General features: G+C 38.2%; 1 protein-coding gene across 1 annotated transcript in view; it reads right to left on the minus strand.

Annotated features, from left to right (window-relative positions):
• Nucleotides 1–24,282, minus strand: part of DLG1 (discs large MAGUK scaffold protein 1) — a 73,160-nt gene that overhangs the window by 38,153 nt on the left and 10,725 nt on the right. Inside the window, exon 3 of the mRNA XM_019618854.1 lies at nucleotides 2,625–2,723. Within this exon, the coding sequence (XP_019474399.1) occupies nucleotides 2,625–2,723 (99 nt within the window). The remainder of the gene's footprint in view (nucleotides 1–2,624; nucleotides 2,724–24,282) is intronic.

Below are 24,282 nucleotides of genomic sequence, written 5' to 3' on the forward strand. Positions count from 1 at the left end.
TACAACAACAGACTTCTGAGAGATACAATTCCACTCCCAAAAGCCAGAAAGGACTGACTCAGACTGAGGTCATTACCAGGCAGGTTATCAGTCTGCTATTATGCTGATGTGTCAGAAGCTTGGCCTATAGTGTTTAGTAAGTATTAAAATCAAAAGGTATCTATACTAGTTAACAGAGCTTATTTTAAAAAAGGAAACAAAATGGATGACACTTATGAATCTGTCCAGTTGCCACTGAATACCCTTCTCACATAACAGTTCTTTCAGTATATACAGAGACAGACCTTATTCAGTACCTAAATCAAGTATTAGTAACCACTGTCATAATACAAAGCTCGTCAAAACAATCTATTGTATTAAAGAACCTGACTATTCCGTGTATTCAGTGACTAATTAGGAATCTAATCTCCACTGGACCTACAAGAGACCAGCATACATAATGTTTATTTTGTAGTAAAGCAGCATCGATCAGTTTTCAATTGATAATTAAAAAAACAAAATCAGGTCTATTTTTGAAGGTTTAACAACATTTTTTAGATTGCACTCGATTTCAGAATTTATTTTAATTTTACAATTCTGCAATAGGAAAGTAATCCAACAGAAGTGCCAGTGAAAGGTTTCAGAGAGTAATCAATGAACAAATACAAAATATCCTCCATTAAGTGATTGGTCTTAGCACTCCTTTGGCACTTATCAACATGCTCAGTCAGAGGGAACCATTTACCAAGACTTCCAAGCAGGAAGGAAAAAAGATTTATTTGTGCCATCCATTTCCAAAGGCAGGGGTGGACACTGCAAAGACACAGAGCAGCATCCAACTCAAAATAGCAAATGTTTTTGGAAGGAAGACCTGGTATTTCGGTCTGTTATGCAAGACTTCTCCAAATTACCCAACAGTTCCGAACTACTGTGCCAGTGCTTGTTCAAATATTTAAAAGCCATTTGACAAGTTTGTTTACAAGCAGACTTGGGCTTGCCTAAGGGGTGAAGTGACTAACAAAGTAAAGAAATGTATCTGTTTCACAAAAATGCATCTGCCAAATCCAAAGTTGATAACTTCCTATGATATTTTCTAATTGCTTAGAGTTATGTACGATGCAGGATTCTATAGCTAACTCCTGCGGGCACCTATACACACCCAGCAGACAAAGGCATTGATCACTCGATTCTCACTGTCCTATCTGTAAGCCAGCACCAGTCAGGATAGAAGACTGTCAATGGCAGTTAAGTAGTGTCAAAGAAAACTATATATATATTTATGTTCTCCAAGTATATATACACACATAAGTACATACGGTAGTGCTTATTATTACGATGATTTTAAACTCAATTTAGCTGACAGTACCCTGAAAGTAAATGTTACTGGAGACTCAACTATCTTTACTCATCAAATCTGACAGCAGAGTCCCACTGGGTGCCCTGGTCTGTCTGTCTTGTACGTGATGTGGATAGAATCCCTCCAAAAGAAGGAAATAGATTTGACAGAAATCACATTTCTGGTCTGCCTAGTAAGAAAAGTACAGGTGATTCATATAAACACCTATCCACTAGGAACTGGACTTTAAGAACAGACTCAAACCTTCTGATAAGTTACTGGATTGGGTAAAATTTATACAGAAAAAAAGATTGCCACTTGTTGCAAGTTCAGCCATGCAGCTTGAAAGTGGATTTTTAAGGAAAAATTACTAATGTGCAGACTACAGAAATATCCCAGTACTATTCTTGACAGCTTAATTCTCTTTTAAAGTTAACATGCCTCTGTCACCAAACAATTCCAAGAGGTGGCACATTTTCTTCAAGGGTGTGCACCTGTCACTGGTTATTTTTGGACTAAAATTTACAATAAAAATCCAAATAAAATAAAAGCAGAATGGTCTTCATTTCCAAAAATGTACCGCTGCTTATCTCAAATTACTCCACAGCTAGCCATGCTGCAGTGACACATTCAAAATTATATGCAAGAATTTACTGTTAATTCATGTTTACAAATTACTCTTACATTCTGGTAACTTTGGTGGTGATATGTGTTTTGTGGTTTGTTTTTGTGTAGCCATTGGGTGACCTAAAGGATGACACCCAAGAAGTGAAGCTCAGTCTGTGAAGTAAATCACTAGGAATAGAGTTTAAAAATGCAACAAAAAAACACCTTTTATATCTTAGTGTGCCCCAATCATATTAATACCAACAACAGAAATAGAACTGAAGAGAATAGGAGAAAAAAAAAAAAATCAATCAATGAAAGACATTTATTGAGTATATGAGATGAAATGATAATTTAACTAATACATCAGTCAGGGTGACTGACTGGCTCTAGAATCATTCTACCTGAACACAAAATACCCAATTCTTTACTTTCTTCCCATTCTTTTGGGGTGTTGTCTTTAGCTATTTCACAAAATTATCAGTATTCCTCTACATGAAATACATAATTTTTACATGGACTAAAATCTGCTATAAAACAAAAACCAGGATGAAACAGTAATGCATTATTAATTTAAATATTTCACAGTTCATCTAAGACCAGAGCCAGATTACCAAAACATTAATTTAAACAAAGGAATGAAATAAATCACATAAATAAGAGCAAAACAAATTTATCAAAAACAACAAAAAAGAATAAAAACCTGTGGTATGGTGGATGGGATGACAGTGGTCTCAGCAGGGACTGGTGGGACAGGGATCACAGGGACAATGGGAGAAGAGGAAGGAACAGCTTCTGTGGGCTAAAAATCACCAATAACATGTCAAAAACAAGGAAAGCTAGGAAAACATTTTCAAACAAGCAAGACTTGAATTTAATACATTTATAAAGAAACTGAACAAACAAAATGATTTGAAAATTATAACTATAGCTGAAAGAAGAGAAAAAGCAATGTGCTCATGTCAAAGCGCCCAGGGAAGTGAGGCACATCCATGTCACTTGTTCATACCAAGCTACTCACCTGGCAGAGCAGGGTACTAAGGTTTTAGTGGTACAAAAGAAAAACTGCTCACATCAGTGGACAGAATGAAGGTTTTTGAGGGCTGGTTTCACAACATAAGCCCCTCAGAATTATACAGCAACGAAACAAAAAAAGGATGCAATGACTAAAGTTGATAGTGCAGAACAAAGTTAAATTTTCTTTTTGATAAATGGGAAAAAATCAAAGGTACTTTGGGCTTTCCAAACTAAGCTCAAGTTTAAGAAAATCTTTCCCTCAAACAGGTGGAAGATCCTAACGGTGATTCATTTCATCATTTCAAGGATCTTTATAAAGGTTTAGCATATACAGCATAACATCTTTGGCTGAGAAGGATTTTGGGTTGGGACATTCTAATTCAAACAGGAAAGCTACTAACACATAAGCTACGAGGGAACAAGACTACAAATAGCATTCTGGGCAAAATGTTGATTCAAATCATTCTGAGGTGCTAACATTCTGGTTGTCAACAAGCTGTCAACAACATAAACTGATGGCAACCACCATCAGAATCCCAAGCTGAACAACAGATCAAAGTTCTTTGCAACTCAGCTGTTCCAAGACATTCTCATGAAAATATGCTGAAGTACAACGACAAAATGAAATTACTGTATGCTGAAAGTAAACAAATCCCCCAAACATATAAGTACAAAGCATTTTAAAAGTTCAGGTTTTCTTAGAACACAAAGCAACATACATCAATAGCATAATTAAAATAAAGAGTAATAGCAAAGGTTAAAGAAACCAAACACCACCCAAGAGAAGTAACCCTTACAAAAAACAGCCATGGTATTTCGATGTTTGTTTTTTCTTTCCAGCTTAATCTAAAATTAACGGTTGGTGAAAAATTTGCAGCTATTGAAAGATGATAGAACAAGGTATCTTTGATGTCTTGTGATATTATAACTAATGTCATTTAACTGTGCTTATGAGGACTGCAGTAAAATATTTTGTGTGCTTAAGTAAGGGAGGAGAGAATACCAGAATCTAATTTGGTCTAGAAAAACACATTTCCCAAAAGATGTGGGCCATGCTCAGTGCAACAAACCTCCAGTTATCAGGAGATCAATGGTGCAACCTTTAGAGGACAGATCAAATTAAATGGCTTCAGTAGTTACTTAGCCCACATACACAAAAATAAACCTCCTCTTCAAGTCTGTCTTGCTCCTATGTGAGCAGAGTAAAACTCCATTAACCAAATAGTCAGATATTAAAATACAACACTAGGGGCAAAAAGTTAACCATGAGCAAGTTAGAAATACTCTTCTTTACAGTTACAGCTCCTGGAACAAGAGAAGGTGGGAAAAAAAGCCCACGTTATTCTCAGTACATAAAACCACTTGTTCTTTGGCTCAGCAAAGTAACTGACTGATACAGTAGAAGTTTTCTTTGTACACCAATCCACACATCTACCATCGTACTGATGGCAGCTCTACTTCTGTGCTTCATTCTTTCTCAGTCCCTAATGCCCTGTCTCTCTGGGTTTCTAATTCCCAGTCACTTCAAGAACTCTCCCAAACAGTTCCAATTCTAATTGTTGTTATTAATCTTATAAAATTGGTGTTGTTCATAATCCTTTGTGCTTTAAGGCTCCAGTCTTGTGAGAGCTGTTAGCACGGTCACCATTTTCTCCTTGATGCTGTTGATTTGGTATCCACTTTGCCTTAGCAGTCTGCCCTGCTCAACCCAGCTGCCTGACAACACTCCCACTGAGACTCCTCCACCAGTGTGTGATGCACAAACCCAGGCTAAGATAAGACTGTCTTCATTTAAATGTGAGCAGTTTTGTGGAGTCCAGGAGCTGATGCAGGCCCTGTGGCTAGCACAAGGCAGACAGGGAAAGGGCAGAAGAGAGAAAGCCCAGCCTTGAAACACACTTATGCTGAATTACTTGAATTTTACTCCTTGACTTATAATTCGCACAAGTGGAAAATTATCTGAACCATTTAAGTAAAGCTTTTAATTATTCAATTACAGGACTCACAAAGAGTTTCTTTAGTGCCATTTAGTACTTCAGATAGGCTAATTTAACTACATATTTTAGAACCCCCTCTTTGCACACAATTCCACTACCCTAGCTTTTGATACAGACCACAACGCTACATGAAATTTAACTTTGGGGACTGTAATACTATGGAGGATGCCAGACATTCTCAGAAAAGCAAGAAGCTAGTAATAAAACACCCACCAAAATCACCCAAAAGGGAACACTTTCTGAAATGCATACAGGTAAAGCATTGGCAGTAGAAACAAGAAAGTTGTTGCAACTTTTTACAAGACATGCCATATCCAAGATGCTCGATGCTCCATCACTTTGATCAGAGCCCAAACTAGAACAGGAGCAGCAGAACCCTACAAGGGCAATTAGCGGAGCAGACATCTGCAGACAAAAAAGCAGCACCTGGCACATTTCAGTTAGCAAAGTGGGCTGCAACACTGATAGTTGCTTACACACTGAAACAGTACATCCAGTCTGCACACACGTGGCAGGTCATAAGACGTTCATGTTCCACAGTATTAGTGGCACTCAGCCTCAGGTCTGCATGTGCTGCACATGTCCCCAGACACACCTCTGTCTACTCCTCCTTCCCAGAGCAGGGCTAGTGCTCAGCATACAGCCTCTTCCAGAGTGGGCATGCAGACACTTTGCACTTCCCTTCCTTCCCCTTCCCAGCACCAACAGCCTTCAATGCACATGAAGGTGAAGCAGCAGAACAGAACAGAACTTCTGCAGGTATGAGGCCCGCAAGCTGTATGTATGAAGAGGAAAGAGAGATGCTGCAAGGAAAGGAAGAGACAGCACAACCCAAGAAAGTGGGGAACGCCTCAGTATTTGTTTTTTCTACATTAGCATATATTTTTTTACGTCCCCTTGGAGAAAGACCAAGAAAGACCAAATCACTTAAGGTGAACTGGGGGTGGGAAAGTGCAGGGCCAACAGAAGAACTAGCCCTGCTCCTTAACACTGCACCCAAAAAACATCACCTGATCACTTTGGATTATTGATTAGTAACAGTGCGAGAAATTACATGGTTTCTAACCTAGAAAGTCTTAATAAGAGAAGAAGAATACTAATTTTACTTCACTATGCCACATAATCAGCCTGAAAATGATTTTGTGTTAATGGTATCCGCGAGAGCAGCTGAATAGGTTCCAACAGCCCAAGGCATCACTCTCAGTGCTCTCCTTCCTAGGAATTTCAGAGAAAACATATTTAATAATGTTCCTCCAATGTTTAGGAATTTGCCAGATAAATACATCACATTATTCTCAAAGACAAAAGCTTATCCTCAAAATAACTCAAAATTAACTCTGACTACAACACTGAATAATTCTGCTTTAAATGGACAGAAACCTACTTACGCTATAAAAACAGTAATGTGCTAATTAAAAATGTGTAAAACAAACAGTAGCACATTTATGACAGACTGCATTATATTATATATATTATATATATGAGTACACGACTTGAACACTAATACACTAAGTGAATCTGACAGCAGAAATAAATGAAATGAAAATCAGCATTAAAAAGTTATTTTATTACAACAGTCACAAGAAATTTTGTAGGGTACCAGTGTAATGTGATAGACATTCTAATTGTACAAATTAAAAAATAACCAACTTTACAAGTTGCACGTTTAAGAAAAATTAATTTAATAATGCATTTCAAGCTAATTAAAATTATGGCATTAAACATCTCCAGATCTAATACCAAAGTCCAGACCTTGTGAAAAGAAATAAAACTCCCATTTTCTCATCAACCAACATACACTGTAAGACCTTCTATGAGGAAATGCCAACTAACCTGAAATGAATCAAAGCACCAAACACACCTGGAACCAGACCACCAGATCAAATTCCATGATGCTGCTCTTCTTCAAGTACCAGAAGATAACATTCTGAGAATAAAACTAAAGCAAACCATACCTTCCTCCCTTTCATGAAGTTACTATCTGAAAAGAATGCTGCATAGAGTGCAATAATCCTAAGGGGAAAATAGTGATTAGAAATACTCCTTTGCCAAGTGGACTTCATTAATTACTACTCTGATCGCTAATCATAAAACACGTGGGGAAAAAAAAGGCAACAGCAGGATTAAACTACAGAAGGAAGTATGACAAATTATCCACAGTCTGCATCATATACATCTCATCTCATTTTACAAGAGCACATCTTGCAAAACTGCACATCTCTAAGAGCCTAAAGCAATACGTACCTTTTCTAAGTAATAGTTAGAGCACGAGTCATCAGACACCCAACCACTAGCAGCTTTAACTTTTGCTGTGCTTTTTGTAGGACTCTTTTTTACACTATCACGCAGGTTAGTAAATTTTCCTCTGTGTTTGGAAGAGACTGGAAGTGTGGACGAACTAAAAGATGTATGAAAGCCCAGTGCCTGCTGCTGATGCTGGAAAGGCTGCTTTGGCTGCACATGGCGATTCTGACGTATTTCCATTCTGGGGTTCTTGGTTAAATCAGCTAGCTTGAGCGTTCCCATTTCACAGTCATCTGTAGCACCATAGTGTTTGTAGTCATGACAGTAAGCAGTCATGAAACTAGCAACACAACAGTCCTTTCTGGGAGAAAATGGAGGGAAAATAAACCAAAATATTGCCTCCTGAAGAAGTTAAAAATATTGTTTCCTGGATTGTGGTTGTAGGAAAAAAACCAACAGTGAACACTGTTTTAGCTAGGACTGCATGTAGTGTACTCTCTCACGCTATTTAAAGAGCACCATTGAACCACCACACAACAGTCAATTTGCTAGGCATAAATAATCAATGCAATGCACAAATTATTGAATAGATGGCAAAACTCATCTGACTATTAAAAAGCAGCTATGAAAGGTTATAGTCATTTTTTCTCCTACATGAAATCCTACTATTCCTAAACTTTGTTGTATTTTTACAATATCTCTGATATTTGCTGCTAGAAAATATTTTAAAATGCTTATTCCTCTTTGGCAAATTTTACAGGGGCTGAATTACTTTGTGTTCATCTGTTAAAGGCTCACATTGCCATGAATACATCAGCATTGTGCAACCACAATTTTAAGATACTCACTGTTTAAAATACTAGTTTAAAAATCATAGCAATTATTTTTTAAAAAGTTCTTTATTAATTCCATTGTTTATTCAGCTTTTAGTGCCACAGATGCATTATCTATTGCATTTTAACCCTTGTTTTCAAAACAAAACCCTCACCTCTAGAAAAAAAACAAAGCGTGCACAGAGGATTTAGCTTGATACAATCATACTGATGTATATTTAACTTTACCAGCCCACTGCAAATCAATCCTTCTAAAAAGAGATAAGGTTTAAAAGTTAAGCTCCCAAAGACTACATGAAAATTGGCATCCAAATAGGGCCACTTCCATGTTGAGGCTCACTGCAGGAAGAGGTGGGTTCCCACCCACACAGCTCCAGGGCAGCACGGCCCATACTATCAGCCTTATGCCCTATGGGTCTGATGTAGGAATACGCTGTGAATCTGAATATCTATCTGGCACCGGGCATGGTAAGAATGGACAAGTGGGTAGCTCACAGAAAACAAAGCTTTATTAGGTCAGCTATGCTATGATGAAGCAGAGAGATTTTGTTCAAAGCTTTAAAATAGTATTTTCCTTTCCATCGTACAGTCTTCTACAATAAACCTGGCTACAGCAATGAGTCAGCATAACTACACAGAGAATTAAAGAAAAACTAGAAATACAGACTTTCGTACAAACATTTACAGTTATTTATAGCACAGATATTAAGAGAGAAATAAGAAGTGACAGATGCTCCTCTAATCACCAAGAGCTGCCACGTCTCATCTTCTACCCAGAATGGATGTAATCAAGAGCTGCATATCAGATCATTAATATGATACTTAAAAATACAGAGACAGAAAGGTTTCTTGCCAGTGACAGAAAGCTGGGAACATGTTGGTCATACAAAGCCCCACAGATGTGGGTTTGTGCACTGCAGGTAATGTCTTCTACCTCTGCAACAGCAGAAAGAGGGATGAGAGCATCCTGCTAACACTAACAGGCAGATGCCTGTTAGATCGTAGAGAGACCCCAGATTTCATTACTGAAAGGGCAAAGGCAGAGAGAAAGATAAGCACATTGTGAATGTGCACAGAGGCTAACAGTTCAAAATGAGCACACCACAACTAATTTTTCCTCCTTGAAGAAAATTCCCCACATACATTCATAGTGAGCAAATGTGAGGTATCAACTTTGCAGAAAACACAGACTAACTACCTTCTTGCTTCAAGTGAAAATCAGTTTTGAAATGCACTAATTGAAAATGTGAAGAGTTGCTGGATACCGTGTTCTTGGAAACCAAACTGTATTAGTTGGAACACTCCTCCAGACAAAAGGGAAGACACAAGGGAATTCACACCTCCGGTGCTTCAGACACACTGACCTTAGTAGCAAAAGAATAAAGGTGATATAGCAGATAGTTGGTAATAATATAAAGAGGTTTCTGGAAGTCCATGTGTCTTTGGTCCCTAAGACCATGACAGTAAGATATCAGTGATTAAAAAAAAAAAAACAGAAAAATAGAGGGAGCAATGAAGTTTAGTGCTCTATGGGTACAGAAAGAGAACCACGGTGACAGACACATGGGCAGAAGAAGAAAGAAATGTATAATAAACACAAAAAAGTAAGGCTTATATAGAGCAATCTTGATGTAAACAAAATGAAAGGATAATAGCAAAAAAAAAAACAAGAAGAGAAAGCAGTAAAGGTAAGAGGAATGCTATTCACAGAGATCAGACATTTGAGAGTCAGAGATTATTCTGCCAAATTACATTCACACGAGTGATGTAAGGCAACGCCTGCCTTGAGGTTGTACCAGCAAAAGAAAAATCTGTGGGGGAGCAGGACATATGGATGATTCAAAGAAAGAAAAACAGTTATGTAACAAAAGCAGCACAGATTTGACAAGACCCTCCTCTGACTGCAGAAAGTCTGTGAGTGTTCTCTGCAGACTGCATTAATGGCTAGCATGAGCTGCTCCACTCTGCTGCCAAGTGCTAAGTGATTTCACATAACTAGCGGGGGTTCAGGATGAGGCTGTGCTGCAATCATACCTGCAAACTGAACTACCTGTTGCTAACACGGAGGTGAATCACATTCATTCTTTTAAATTACTACAGAAACAATTTGCATTGATCACTTCAACCAGGCATTTTGTAATTTCTTTAAAATGTACAACACCGAGTTTTTTGCAGCAATCTGTTAAAATGCCGATAACACATCAAGTAGTATTTCTTCAAGAATCATCTTCTTTCTATATTCTGTAACAATCACCCCACAGCTGGCAACAAAACCTGTGTACAGGGAAACCAGAACTAATGTCTGATTGACAGTGTCTACTGCAAAGGTCTTTTTCAGGTCCAGGTAACCTTCAAGAGCCAGCTTCTGTTACTTCAAAAAGAAACTGCAATGCTTAAGAGAACTCTCCAAAAATAATTCTGTGCTTCACTCCTCCCATTGCCTTTCAGCAGTTACCACACACACTGCAAGTTCTGTTAATAGAACTTGACAGATAAAGACCAGCCCACATTCCTTACAATTTCATGCAAATAGAAAATAAAGTATCTACAAAAGTGAACAAAACCTAAGAAGTAGCAAGAAATAATTTTGATTCAAAATCCACTGACAGGGCTGAAAATAAATGCAATATTTTATTTCCAGAGATACATTGTTTAATTGTATATCCTTCTGTGAACTACATCCTTGAATGCCACAGGACATTTCCTGAAGTTGCCACCTGAAGAACTTCACATCAATCTTGCTCAAAGCAATAGAAGTCAGTACTCATCTAAGCATATCGTCTGGGATAGACGGGATGCTTGGTGGGGTCTAAAGTTGGGAAGAAGGAGGCACAGCTGCCATCCATCCTTATTTACAAGCTACGTTAAATGTATGCTGCCCAGAACACTGAAGACTAGGGACAGGAACACTGCTGCACCATCCATACCATGCTCCTCCTGAAATCAGTGCCATCCTGAAGCCTGGGCAGGACTGCAGTAAAAACTGCACCTCTGTGAGCACTCTATGTTGAAGAAACCCAGCCAGCGCAGTAGATATGACTAGACTGTAGCACTTGTTTTCTTTCTTTGTTTAAAAACAAAGCAAGAAATTGATTCTTTAACCTACTTTTCTACTCAGATGCCACAGCACTTTACAATTAACTCAAATGAACTTAAAACTTCAAAGTTAAAAACAAACAAACAAAAAAACTCAGCTAATATCCAGCACCAAGCCCTGCACCAAGGGTTAATCACTAAATCACCAAGCAGCCCTGAACTGAAGTTCAAAACAGAATTACAAGCTCCTCACTAAGGTTCATAAGTGCTGTGAGAATGAATTTAATGTATTTAATTTATTATTTGACACAAAGCCATTTAAACAACATCACCCTTAAGAACTGCAGCTTCCATTATTACTCTGAAAAGCCCACAAATAAGTCCAGGCAGTGTTTCAGCATCAGAAAGAAACCAAGCAAAGGAAAAAATGTACTCTAAGGCTTCATAACAGAAAAACAACAACACTCTAAAATGTTTTGAAACCGGTGTTCCTCAGTATCTTTACCAATGATTTAGAGAGTGGGACTGAGTGTACCCTCAGCCAGTTTGCTAATGACACCAAGCTGAGTACTGCCATTGACACAATAGAAAAAAGAGAGGCCATCCAGAGGGACCTGGACAGCCTCGTGAAGTGGGTCCACAAGAACCTAATCAGGTTCAGTAAGGCCAAGGGCAAGGTGCTGCACTTGGGTCAGGGCAATCCCAGATATGCATATGGACTGAGAGAAGTCCTGCAGACAAGGACTTGGTGGCTCTGGTAGATGAAAGCCAGACATGAGTCAGCAGTGTGAGTGTGCAGCCCAGAAAGCCAGCAGTATCCCAGGCTGCATCAACAGACAAGTAGCAGCAGGGCAAGGGAGGGTCCCCCTCTGCTCTGCCCTTATGAGGCCCCAGGTGTAGTGCTATGTCCAAATCTCAGGCCACCAGTAGAGTAAGGATGCTGGAGTGGGCCTCAGAGATGCTCAGTAGCACCTCTCCTATGAAAAAAGGCTGAGGGTGTTGGGGGTGTTCAGCCTGGAGAAGAGAAGGCTCCAGGGGGACCTTGATGCAGCCTTTCAATACTTAAAAGGAGTACACAAAAGGAGGAAGACAAACTTTACTCCAAGGTTGTGAAGCCCTGGGAAGCTGTGGATACCCCAGCCCTGGAGGCACTCAAGGCAGCACACTTATTTTGTTCTTTATAATTCATTCAAGTAGAAAAAGGTTACCTACATGTAGCTCTGAGACTAGGAAACAACAACTCTCAATAATAGGAATACATTAGTTAACTTTAAAAACTATCATACTATTCTTCTCAAGATTTTGCAGAGCTTTCATTTGTTTGTTTTGGTCCTTTGTTAAAATGCAATTACTCTGTAAGAAATATTACTCATAAAATATTAAAATGACACATACAAACCACATCCTGTATAAAGCATAATCCTTTTCTTTAGAGTAAGAAACTTCAGGTTCCCTTGCTTAGAGTACCTCATTGCCCCTGAAGGTGCAGCCTTAAAACAGTGACTAAGTGTCTGAAGGAAATGAATAAATCCAAGTTTGGCATGGACAAGTTATTATTTATTTTACTGATAATTGTACTATTTTGTGAGAAAACCGTTAGCAGCACAAAAATTGCTTTATACAGAAGTTTGCACTAGAACACTGAGCATAAGCAGAATATAATTTATCTCACATTAATGAACAGCAAAAAGAAAATCACAAGAAAAAACACTTTCAAGAATCCATTAATTAAAATTCATTAATTACTTCAGAAAGCAAGTGTCCGAAAATTTTAGTAAGTCAATTACTTTATTTACACATGAAGTTTCTTTATACTGAAGCCACTCCTTACTTCGTTTACAAAAAGCTTCAAACAAGTGGCATTAGCATTTTATCTTTACACATGCTGAATTCCTCCCAAACAGAGACGATTATGTACTTTCACTACAGATCTGACAGCTTTATATTACTATGCAGATGTTTTGCCCTATCATTGCTCAGCGCTACAGCTAAAATCCTTACCATGCAATCACTAGCTAGGTACCACATTTCATTTTATTCATTCTTACACCATGGAAACACTGGAAGCTGCCTCACTTTTGCTTCCATGACAACACACAGTTATAATGCTGTCTCAAATAAGTACCATTATACAACACATTCAGTCTCTAGAATGAGTCATAAGAGCCCTGCAACTTTTCAGTAAAATGGGCACCTTTTCTGTACTGCCAAACACTCATGGTCCTTAGCAAATGAAGATATTACACAACAGGTGTAATGCTTAGTATTACACGTGAAAACTCCACAAGTAAATAAAAAGTAAATAATGCTGCTTGCTAAAGAATTTCCATAACATTTTAGTACTTCTCTGCATAGAAAGGAACGTAATCTTTTTCAGCCTTACAATGGAAAATAAACACTTCTGTATAATTCTAATCTTACAATGTTGAATAAAACTAATATATTTTAAAAAGAAGGTCTACAAGAGAGACTGACTTGTGGTCCATAATTATACATCGGCATTTCATCTGGATTTCAGGTTAATTAAGCTCAGGGACACCAAGGCTCAGATTTGATCACTTCGGATGTGATGCTGGACAAACACCATCATGGCCCTTCCATAGACAGCTCGTGCACAAGCTGCTTAACCTCTCAAACAGCGCAGGAAACCTGAGCCAATCATTCCAAATTCTCTCATCTTCCACATTAAAGCAGCTTGTATAACTCATTAAGTGGAAACAGACAGAGTCAGACAACCTAAATTCAAATGGAGCTAAGTACATTCACTTGTATCCAAACTGAGTGCAAATGTCCCTCAGAATGCTCCCTACAAACACCCTACCCCAGATCACTCACGAACTCCAGTCCCAGCTGAAGGGACCTGTTTTAAGCAATTGAAAACCTACAAAATATTCTTCCCCCTTATCTCATAACATCACTAATTTTAACTGCCTTTGATCCAAGAACTATTACTTTCAAATATTTCTATAATTATAATGACCTTCTGATGACTAAAAGATCCCATGTATGCTTTTATCTATGTTCCCTGCTTTCCATAAGTCTGGAAGATGTGTGAATGCTCATTTTCCTTTACAAAGAGAAGCTGACTTCTTCTCAAGGTATCTGTTTATCCATCTGTTAACTCTCTTTTAATAATCATTTCCCACAGAAATCAAAAGTGCACAGCTGCAGCCTCAGAGAATACAACTCAGTACCTTTTAAAAAGGGCACTGTATTTGCTTTTCATTTTTTTTTATTTCTAGGAATACTCAGTTTAAACAAAAAGGTCACATACAATATGGTGGGCCCTTCATCCATAATAAACATAAATTCCTCAAGAAATCCTGTGTAAATGTCATCACATATTGATCATCTGTGCTTCTTGCCAAATTAATTTAAACTCTCTCCTATTGGCACCTGATTTATTATTTTTTTTTAAACACAGGAAATGACTCATAGTAACTACTCCAAGCTCAAACGTGGGACTGCCCCAGCTGTAATTTTGGCTTGGATAAAAGCATCTGCTTTAGCATCCCACACCTGGGAATAGTTACCTGGGAAAGTGTTATCACCATCAGCAGTGGGAGCAGTAGTATTTCACAGTCAATTTACATTTCACTTTATTTTTGATGAAATCACTTTAAGTGCTGTTCTGTAATGGGTCTCAATGAACTGAAATTTTTAAAAGCTCTATACAGATTTTCCCTCACAGCATTCAAAAAGAGTAACAAATATGAAAACAGAGAAAATTCAGAAATGGCAATATCAGCTTACAAAAGAGACAAAATGACTCATGGTTACGTGCAGCGAGATGAAATTCAGTAACAGCTGAGGTCACATGGAATAGCAATAGGCAGCACACAGGCACCCTGAGGAACACAAAACTGGAAAACAAGTCCAGAAGTACTTGAGTTGATCATTTAAAAAACAAATGTAGGCCTTCAAACTTTTATTTAATTTTTTATCTATTAAATGTTGATCCTAATACATGGAGCCTTGAGACTTTCAAACAGCCAGGGAACACACTGGGATTTTGTATCAGAGCCCAAGCAGTTACTGAAGGAACACAAACTGGTAGCAAGATGTGAAGCAGACATGGAGGATTCCATGTCAACAAGTAACAGTGACTCAGGGTCAAGGCATAAGCAACACACACTACCATGCAGGTCTCAAAATGTTAAAGTAGAATAAGGAAGAAAACTTCTCTCAAGACATGGCAAAATAATACATTTGATACAAGAGTCCATAGTAAGTGTCATCACAAAATACCATGAACCTAAGACAAAGATAGGGAAAGAATTGAGAAATATAAAGTAATTCCCAACCAGGAACTGGGAGTTCACTCAGCACATTCAGTAGTTCACGTGGTAACGTCGTTATTGAGAAACAAAAAAAAAATCTGACAAAGAAAAAATGATTTAATCATTAACACAGAAAGATAATTACTTGTGCCAGGGCCTCACCATGTCTGAGTAAAGAAATTCTTCCTAACAGCTAACCTAAATTTTCCCTCTTTTAGTTTAAAATAGAGTAGATGGGAAAGCACTGGCCTCAGTAGGCATTCTGGAAAAGAGAAGCAAATTCCTCGTCCAGCTAACATGCACAAAGATTTTGATTTATCTTGCTGTATCAACACCACAGTCTCTCTCTTCGAGTTTCTATAAATCCTAGAAAGCCTGAGGACACAAGGTTTACCAAGACTTTGACTTGGCTATAAACTAAAAGTCTCTCAGAAGGATAATGCAGATTAAGCTATCATATCAACCTTCAAATGTGGGTGCAGATCATTCTAAAAAGACAGTCATGTTTTTTAAATATATCTGAGACATTTTGGTTGTGTTACATTCTTCAGACTATAAAAATCATCCTCGATAACACAGACCAAAATAGAAGAACAGGAAGAAGATGGCGTTCACTTTAGACTCAGGGGTTCTGTCAGGCAGTCATTTACTTTATAATTGTATTAACTGAAACATATACAGCAGCTTTGGCAGCAACACAGAAATGTTATACTGAAGGAGCTTGCTTGAGCTGTTTAGTAAACTGACAGCTGGTGAAAAGCAGACTGGCCTGTACTTGATTTCCAAAACACTTCATATGTCAATACAAGCCTCAGCTGAGAGGACAACTATCACAACATGAAATAAATTTGCAAAGTTATATGAAAAACCTAGAGTCTTACCCCTTTCACAGACTTCCATGAGTCCACCCGCATTATCTGCTGAAAATACTGGATTAAAAGGGGCTCCAGTGTCTATCTTGCTTGAATGTGAATCTAGGGCTGATGCAGACAGACAGACCCTGACAGCAGCAGCGCTATTTCAAAAGCATGACATTGTGTTCCCTTCTCCTTCACTTAGCAGATTTCTGATTCATTCTGGAAAAGTTAATTTTCTTGAGATACAATGGAACACAAATACAAAGAAATTCTGTAAAATCAGCTCTGAGTGAGACAGAGCAAGTGTGAAATAACAGGTGTGAGAAAGCAGAATCCCAGGCCCTCTGGCAGCAAGGCAGCCTGTCACCATTTCTCATCATCACTGCTGTGCTGCAAGTGATGAAACCAGCAAGTGCACTGCATGTGCCAACATGACAACCACTACATGGGTTTGGGAAGGAAAAAGCACAGCCCCTTTTCTTCACCTGCATACTAGTCATTTGTAAGAGGAAAGATAGTGGCTACAGCAGGGAACCAGCAGGACACTAACAATCTACATGATGTTACATGATTCATGTTAGGTATTCCTCAGATTTATTGATTTTAATGTGCTCTTCAAATTGTATTTTCTTTTTCAGCATCAAGAAAATTTCACAGTCTTGATTGCACATCATTTCTGAATGAACCTGAGGTTTAATCTCAGTCAATTTGTCAAAAATTGCCCAGTCCTCAAATTACTGAGTAGAACATATTTGCTTAATATGTCTCCTTTAAAGCATGAATTCATACCATTTTTATCTTTGCTATAAATCCACCTTATGTAAAATTGGACCAGCGACAGAATTAATATTTTCAAAAAGTAAATTCATCCTGCTACAGATGTGTGATACCACATAGCTAAAAATAAAGGATAAGGAAACACTACAGTAGAACTCACATTTACGCCTCTGATAGTGCTCTCATAGTTTAAGTCAACCAAAGCAATCTGTTTAAAGCTACTTTCTCATGTGTTAATCACAATATTAGCAGCAGCAGTTTATAGGCAGAGTACATGGAGATTTAAACACTGGGAAAAGTCTGCAATAAGAATCTAATAATGACAACCATTTTGTGTAGTCGTATAAAATTCTCTACAGCCAGTCCTGTAACTCCTTTTTTCTTTACTACATCTCCTATTTCAGTCCAAACAATGTGCTGAACAAATCCTCCTAGTAAAGAACTTAATGTCTCATGGTGGCTGCCATAATCAAATCCCAGCTTCGCTTGTAAACTTGAAGTGAAGCTATACCAGTTGTGCATTCACACTGAAGTTTAGCCTTCTTAAAACACATCATCCACTGAGACTCATCCTGATATGTCTGGCTAAAACACTCAATACCTACACTGCTATCAAACCTCCTGAAACTTTAGTTGCAATATCTTTTATAGGTTCCAGGCACAACTCCGGGTTTCACGTGAAACCTTCCCTGCCTTTTCTTTTTGGCCCCTTAGTTTTGTGATTTCTATATCTAGAAATATAACAGTGTGGTTAAACATGCCAAAATTATAGAAAGGATATTGCTGTAAGAAATCAACTTTTTGCAGGTCATGAGCTGTAAAAAGTACAATAAAAAAGGTGATGTGGATAAAGATAAGTTCTGATTACAGTACAGCATTTTATACACGCTACAACTATGTTCATAATATTTCAAAGAGCTCTCCTTACTGAGCAATATTCTTGGAATAACGGCATAGAGTAAAACTTGATATACGTATCCTGAAAGGGAGAGATCCAAAGAGAAGAAATGCTTGGGCTTAAACAACTGGCAGAAGCAGTTTGGTAAGCTCTGAAATTTAATGTTAAGATATAGAATTTGTACACTAATGGTATGAGTGAAATGGATGAGAGGAGTTATGGGCTTTTCTGTCTTTTTTTTTTCCCTCTCCTAAAACGTCCTAAAAAATTGAGGTAGGAATTAGCACAGCAAATCCAAAGAGCTGAACAATTTTCCAGTATCAAATGCTGGAAGCGTATTATACCACATTACTTGCTCAGAATAGCCTGAGTGCATTGCTATTAGAACAAGTTCGGCACTGTAAGTTTCAGACAAGTCAGTTTCTGAATTTGTAGCACAGTGCAGGCCAAGAACCACTTAGAGTTAAAATGCATTCTGAGGCATTCGGATAGTGGTATTCACCATCAAGAATAGGCGCTTCTCAGAGCTCAGGCTTTTATTAAAGAAATGCATGTATTTGTAAACACGAACAGAAAGATCAGCTTCTAATTAGATCCCTTAATTCTTCTAAGTGAATAACCAACTCCTCATCACAGAGAAAGCAGAAGGAAGATGGAAAAAAGAACAAAGGTCTCAAATGCCTGAGCACGTTCCATCGGCTTTCCCGGATACATGGAGGAGCCAAGTGCAAGGAGTAGGGCGGCTGGCACTGCTACCTCTGACAGCTCACTGCTGTACAGGGAATGGGCTTTATCCCCAGGGATGGACAACTTCCTTAACAAAGGTCCTCCTTGCACCTGGCTGGGGAGGTAACCTATCGCAAGCACCAATGAAGGAAGGGAGCATGCAGTCCCATCTCCAACATTAATGTTCATAGAAGGACCAAAGCAAGCATCATGCCCTGCTATGCCATCCCAGCCAGGGAAGCTAAAGCAATGAAGGGGCCACCAAACATGGCTGTTATGTAGAAGGTTCTCTGCAGAATGGAGGATTCACAAGGGAAACAAGAGACTTGTAGCTTAAAAACTATTAGCCTAATTCCACATAAATTACAAATCACCGCATTCTAACAGTATGAAAAGGAATTGCCCCTCATCATAAGCAGCATTTCAACAGACTAGGTTAGAGAAGTACATCATTCCTATTATTTGGACTCCGCAATGTTGATTAAATCCAGGTAATGGGGACGCCGTTAGTAACAGTATGTTATTAGAACAAAGTCATCAGCCATTTTCAGAACGCTGCATCACAGAACAAAACTGAAGTGAATGGAAAGTCAAAACTGCACCACAAGGAGCAATCTTTAAGCGTCTGTATTTTTCCCTCCATGAGGTGTGAACAGCTGCAATGGGTGGATAAGGCACAGGGAAGGACTGCTGCTTTCCAGAGGAAGAGGCTTTGTCCCAGGCTCTTCCATTCTCAGTGCTTACTTCTGAGTAAGCTGACTACTTTTTATCTTTTTTAACAAATATTTAAAACCATTCTGGCTTTTTATTCCCTCCTTTTGGCCATGAACATAGGTAAGCTGTTCATTTTTAGTGTAAGAATGAAATGTAAACTCGGGGGAAAAAAAATGCAAGCTTTCACAGATATAATAAGTTTTTTTATAGCAGAAAAACAGAATGAACTCTGGGATATTCACAGAATCACAGCTTAACTTTGAAGGGATCTCAGGACCTTTACCTGCTCCAACCCGCTCTCAAAGAAGGGGCTATTTAGTATTTTATTTATCAGCAAACACCTAGTCCTCACTAGTCAGAATGCAGAATGTTTCATGCATTTCAACACTTCAGGTAAGTGTAACCATAATATTTATTCTGTAAAACAATGCTGTATATATTGGCCTCAGAAAACTGACAGTACTTAAAAGCTGATTGTCTACCTAATGCATCACTTAGGGCCGGATACTGACCCATTACAGAAACTGCAGGATCCCTCTTCCAAACACATATTTCCAACAAGAACTGAAAATCCCCTGTAAAGTCTCACATTTGTTTACTCAAAATTCACAAGCAAAAGAAAAGGTAACACTGAGCAGATGTCACAGTAAGAGGAAGTGACAGTTTATCATCTTTGAAACAATTACTAACAGATATGAATTACCTGAACAGCACAGTGGTGTCTGAGGACATTTTAAAAAACAAACAAACAAAACAAAACAAAACAAAACGAACAAGTGTGTGTGCTACTCCAGCATAAATAAAATCTGTAAAGCAATTACTCCTGGCTAACACTGAATTTAGCTTAAAAGTAAACAAACCAAATCTAACCCTTAGTTTTTAAAGAGCACTCAGCGTTTTTCCATACTTTTTTCTTTGTTTCACTATCCAGAGATGGTCATCTGCTAACATCAATCAGTTTTTTTTTTAACTTCAGAATTCTCCTCAAATCTACATACTTGAAATTTGACTTGTTTCCCCTGATCTCTTTTGATAATAAAACAGTACTTAGAGCAGATCAACAGTGACATGGAAAAATACAGTCTTACAGACTGCACCATTACATGTATATTCTGTACGTAAGGAAGGCATTCCTTAATCTTACTTATAGACTGCTAGCAACCAAACTGACAAAGATTAGAATTTGTCCCGCTATATATTTTAATTAAGACTCTAACTGTTTAATCCTTTCCTTTAAATTCAATTCCTTAACTGGGAAATATGTGGTCTTTATAAGAACTGTCATCTTACTACGGCTGTGGATTTGGTATTTCTTAGCAGCGTTGTTCCCCTCAGGGACAAGCAGCAGAACGTAAGCTGCATTTTCCAATATTTCAATAAATACCTCATATTTAAATTGTTGGAGGCTCTCCACTTGCAAAAGGACTATAAAAAGAAATTGTACCTCATCTTAAGTGCCTCCATTTTCACGCTTTGATGATAAAAATTATACGGAGCTCTGTGAAATACGAAAATGAAAGCAGACAGAAAACACCATTCATAAATCAGAGAAGCATGAATATCTAACAGACAGCTATTTCTGACCAGCAAGTAACCAGAACGCATGCAGACACAATAATTTCAACAAGTGGCATATTACCTGGGTGGAGCTGGCAGCAACAGAAATGCAGTCAATGAAACCATGTCTCCGAGTGAAAAATGCAAGTATCTGCTGCCAGCGGGAAGGCTCCGCTCGTAACTCATCAGCCGAGCCTTTCTTTGCCCACTGCTTGTGCTTTGGGCCTATGGAGCTATGGCTTGAGCCCGTGTTGCCTCGGTTGGCGCGAGAATAGAGGAGTGTGTTATTTCCGAAAATGTAATTCATCTCTGCAGCTCTGCAGGTGGTTGCCAGGCAGTCTTACTTCCCTACCAGCTGCTGAGTGGTGAATGAGCAGAAAAAAAAATGCAGATAGAATTACAGCAGCATCGCTTACAGACCAGGAAAACAAAATTCTTCATAGCTGATGCTGCTCTTCTTTCAAGCTTTCCTACCACCTACACCCTTCCTCTACCTGTGATTGCTCGACAGTATGTTCGTTACTGCATTAAAAACAAAAAAGCACAAGTAAAGGTTTTTCTTATTTTTCCCTTTTCAGAACACACAGGATCAAAAGCTTGTTTCCTTTTCTTAGCTGATAACAGATTTTTAAGAGAAACCGGGGAGCAGGTACAGCACTATGTCAGAAATCCACAGCTGTAAGGACGGTGGTGCATGGTGACAGCTTCTGGGAGGAGAAAGCACGGATCACAAATTGCAAGTTTCAATCACGGTCTGTAGTAAGATCCAATAGCATCTTTTCACTGCTTGCATAAATTATCAGAATGAACCGAACAAGGCAGGGAACATGCAGCAATGCAGCATAATTTCACTTACTCAATGAGACTACATTTAGAAAAAAATATTCTAGAAAATTGTTTGCTGGTCCCTATAAAATAAAAATCCTCTCCTCCTTCAACATCCTTTTAATTTTTTATTTATTTTTTAACACATCAATAATTCACACTGCATATCAGTGGGGTGGCAAGTGGGGTTTTTTGAATCAGCAAGACTAGGGATATTAACGTCAAACACCAGAATCCAACACTGTTGCTCTTATGATCTTATATCACTATATATAGTGCGCCAAGGTTATTTCTCAAAAGGACAAGAAGCGGCAAAAATAAAAAAGGAAAAAAAAAAATGCCCTAATGAATTTTCCATAAAATTACTTTGATTTTCAATGCAAATCACAAGATGAGTAACGCTATAGGAGTTTATTTTCTTTGCTCTCTTCACAGCACAAAGGCTAAGTCTCCCTGTAAACAACCCAAAGGTTATCTGGAATTCAAGTTATCTTACTGAATTCACTATTCACATTTGTATTGGCAAATATTTTTTTAAAAATCTTCTAGCTCACATCAAAGAGACTACTTAGGAAATCACTTATGTATCGAGGCTTTCAACAAGCTTGCCTCTGGATATCCAGTACAGAATTATCAAAACTGCCTGTCCTATATTTCTGAACAAAGTGCTTTAATGGTCATAATCATACACCAGGGAAAACTTTTTTTTTTCTTTTTAAGAAAAAAAATCTCAATTTGATTAACAAAGGCAGCAAAGTCCCTGTATGGGCTTACAATGCTAATAAAGGAACACAATTCTACAAATCCAGAGATTCACAAAGCTCATTTTAATAGGAATCATCAAATCCCTACATACATATATTTTTTTCCTTAATACACTTTACACCCTTTGACATAACAAATCTACAGACAATTGCAATATAAGCCACAACAGTAGCATATTACTGCTCAGCAAGATATTGGTAATAAGTTCAATGCACTATTTACTTTTCCTTACTAGTACATCTGAAATCCACACCATATTCTAATATTTTGAGAACATCTTCCAGAGAGGCCTTAATAATTTTCAGAAAACACAATGGCTTTTCAGCGTAAATCATACGAAGCCAAATCTGGTTTGTGCACAGGCCTCAGAGCTACATTCATAAAGTAGACGATGGAAGTAAAGAAGTCTCTGAGATGCACCAGGTACAATGATTCATTTAAATGGAGAAGCTTCTCACAGTGTTAATTCTTCCAAACTGGGAGAAGGGAAGACTGCAGCCTTAGGGGAACAACGCCCTACCCACACAAATTTCCACAGTCATAAAACACAATTTTTTAAACACCTGTTAATATTGTATGACTGCACACAAATGAGGAGTTGCTAGAGATACTGCTATGCAGTGTGTAATTCGCTGGTGTAAAAATATACAAGCTATTTATTACCTTTAAGCCAGAACATTGAATTTTATATACTTGAGCATCTGATAAGAAAGACTGCTGTGATAACCTAGCTTGACTTCCTGCAAAACAAATAACAATGACTTGTCATCTTCAAATGTGCAGTTTTGTCACCAGTTTTAATTAAGCTAATTGTTTCACAGGCCAATGTAGGCCAGATCTAGGGAAAAAATACATTGTTCATACATCTGGTTTGAAAAGTTACACGTGGCAACAAAAACTCCTGGTGATGAAACCACGATGCTTCCTTCCTGAAGCAACAGATAGACAGAAATCCAAAGGACTTCAACTTGTGACACAAGACAAGTGATCCACGTGGGCACTCTCTACATGGATATCAATGGTATTGAGCAGGACTGCTCATGCCCAAGAAGATAGACTTGCAAGTATTTGTAGAAGCCTATTCTACAGGAATGAGACAAACCCACGTTCACAAGTTACAGATAAAGCAACCTGAAGAGAAATGTACAGCATAGGTATGGAAATGATCCAACACCAAGATAATGCAAAGGCATCTGAGCAGGAAGAAAACTAGCTTGTACAGTTGGAAAAAAGACAAGCAGGAGTTAAGTAAGGGCTTGCCTTGATCCAGTGCATTTCAACAGAGTCTAACAAAAATCACAGAAAGCAGTGCTTTGGTACAGACAGAAAAAGAAGCATCTAGAGAGAAGAGACAAACCAAAGACCATACGCACACAGGTGGTGGCTCAAACTGCACTCTCAACCAGCTAAGTGGCTAGGAAGTGGGGGCAGAGCAGGGGAGCTCATCAGGATCCTATGGGAACGGAGCTGAGTGCTTCCACAATTTCCTCTCCATATTCTGGATACTGAACTGATGGGGATTAGAAATACCACAGCTAAAGCAACAACAAAAATTATCTGATTTACTGGGAGGCAAGAAATAAGAATTTGAAGATAAATAAAACATAACAGTACACATACCTTTCTGTACTGCTTAATAAAATTACTGAAAGATGCATCTGCTATTGTGGCAGAATTATGTTATTTGTTCTGCAGCCAGTTAAGAGATATAGTAACCACTGTGATTATGTGTAGTTCAAATTAGCATCAAGGACTCAGAATAGACTTACTCTGACTTCATACTGGAGCCAGTCTCAAAATTAAACCTTTTTCCTGCATGTACTTTTCCAAGCAGA

This window comes from Meleagris gallopavo, chromosome 11 (genome assembly GCF_000146605.3).
Source record: "Meleagris gallopavo isolate NT-WF06-2002-E0010 breed Aviagen turkey brand Nicholas breeding stock chromosome 11, Turkey_5.1, whole genome shotgun sequence".
NCBI lineage: Eukaryota > Metazoa > Chordata > Aves > Galliformes > Phasianidae > Meleagris > Meleagris gallopavo.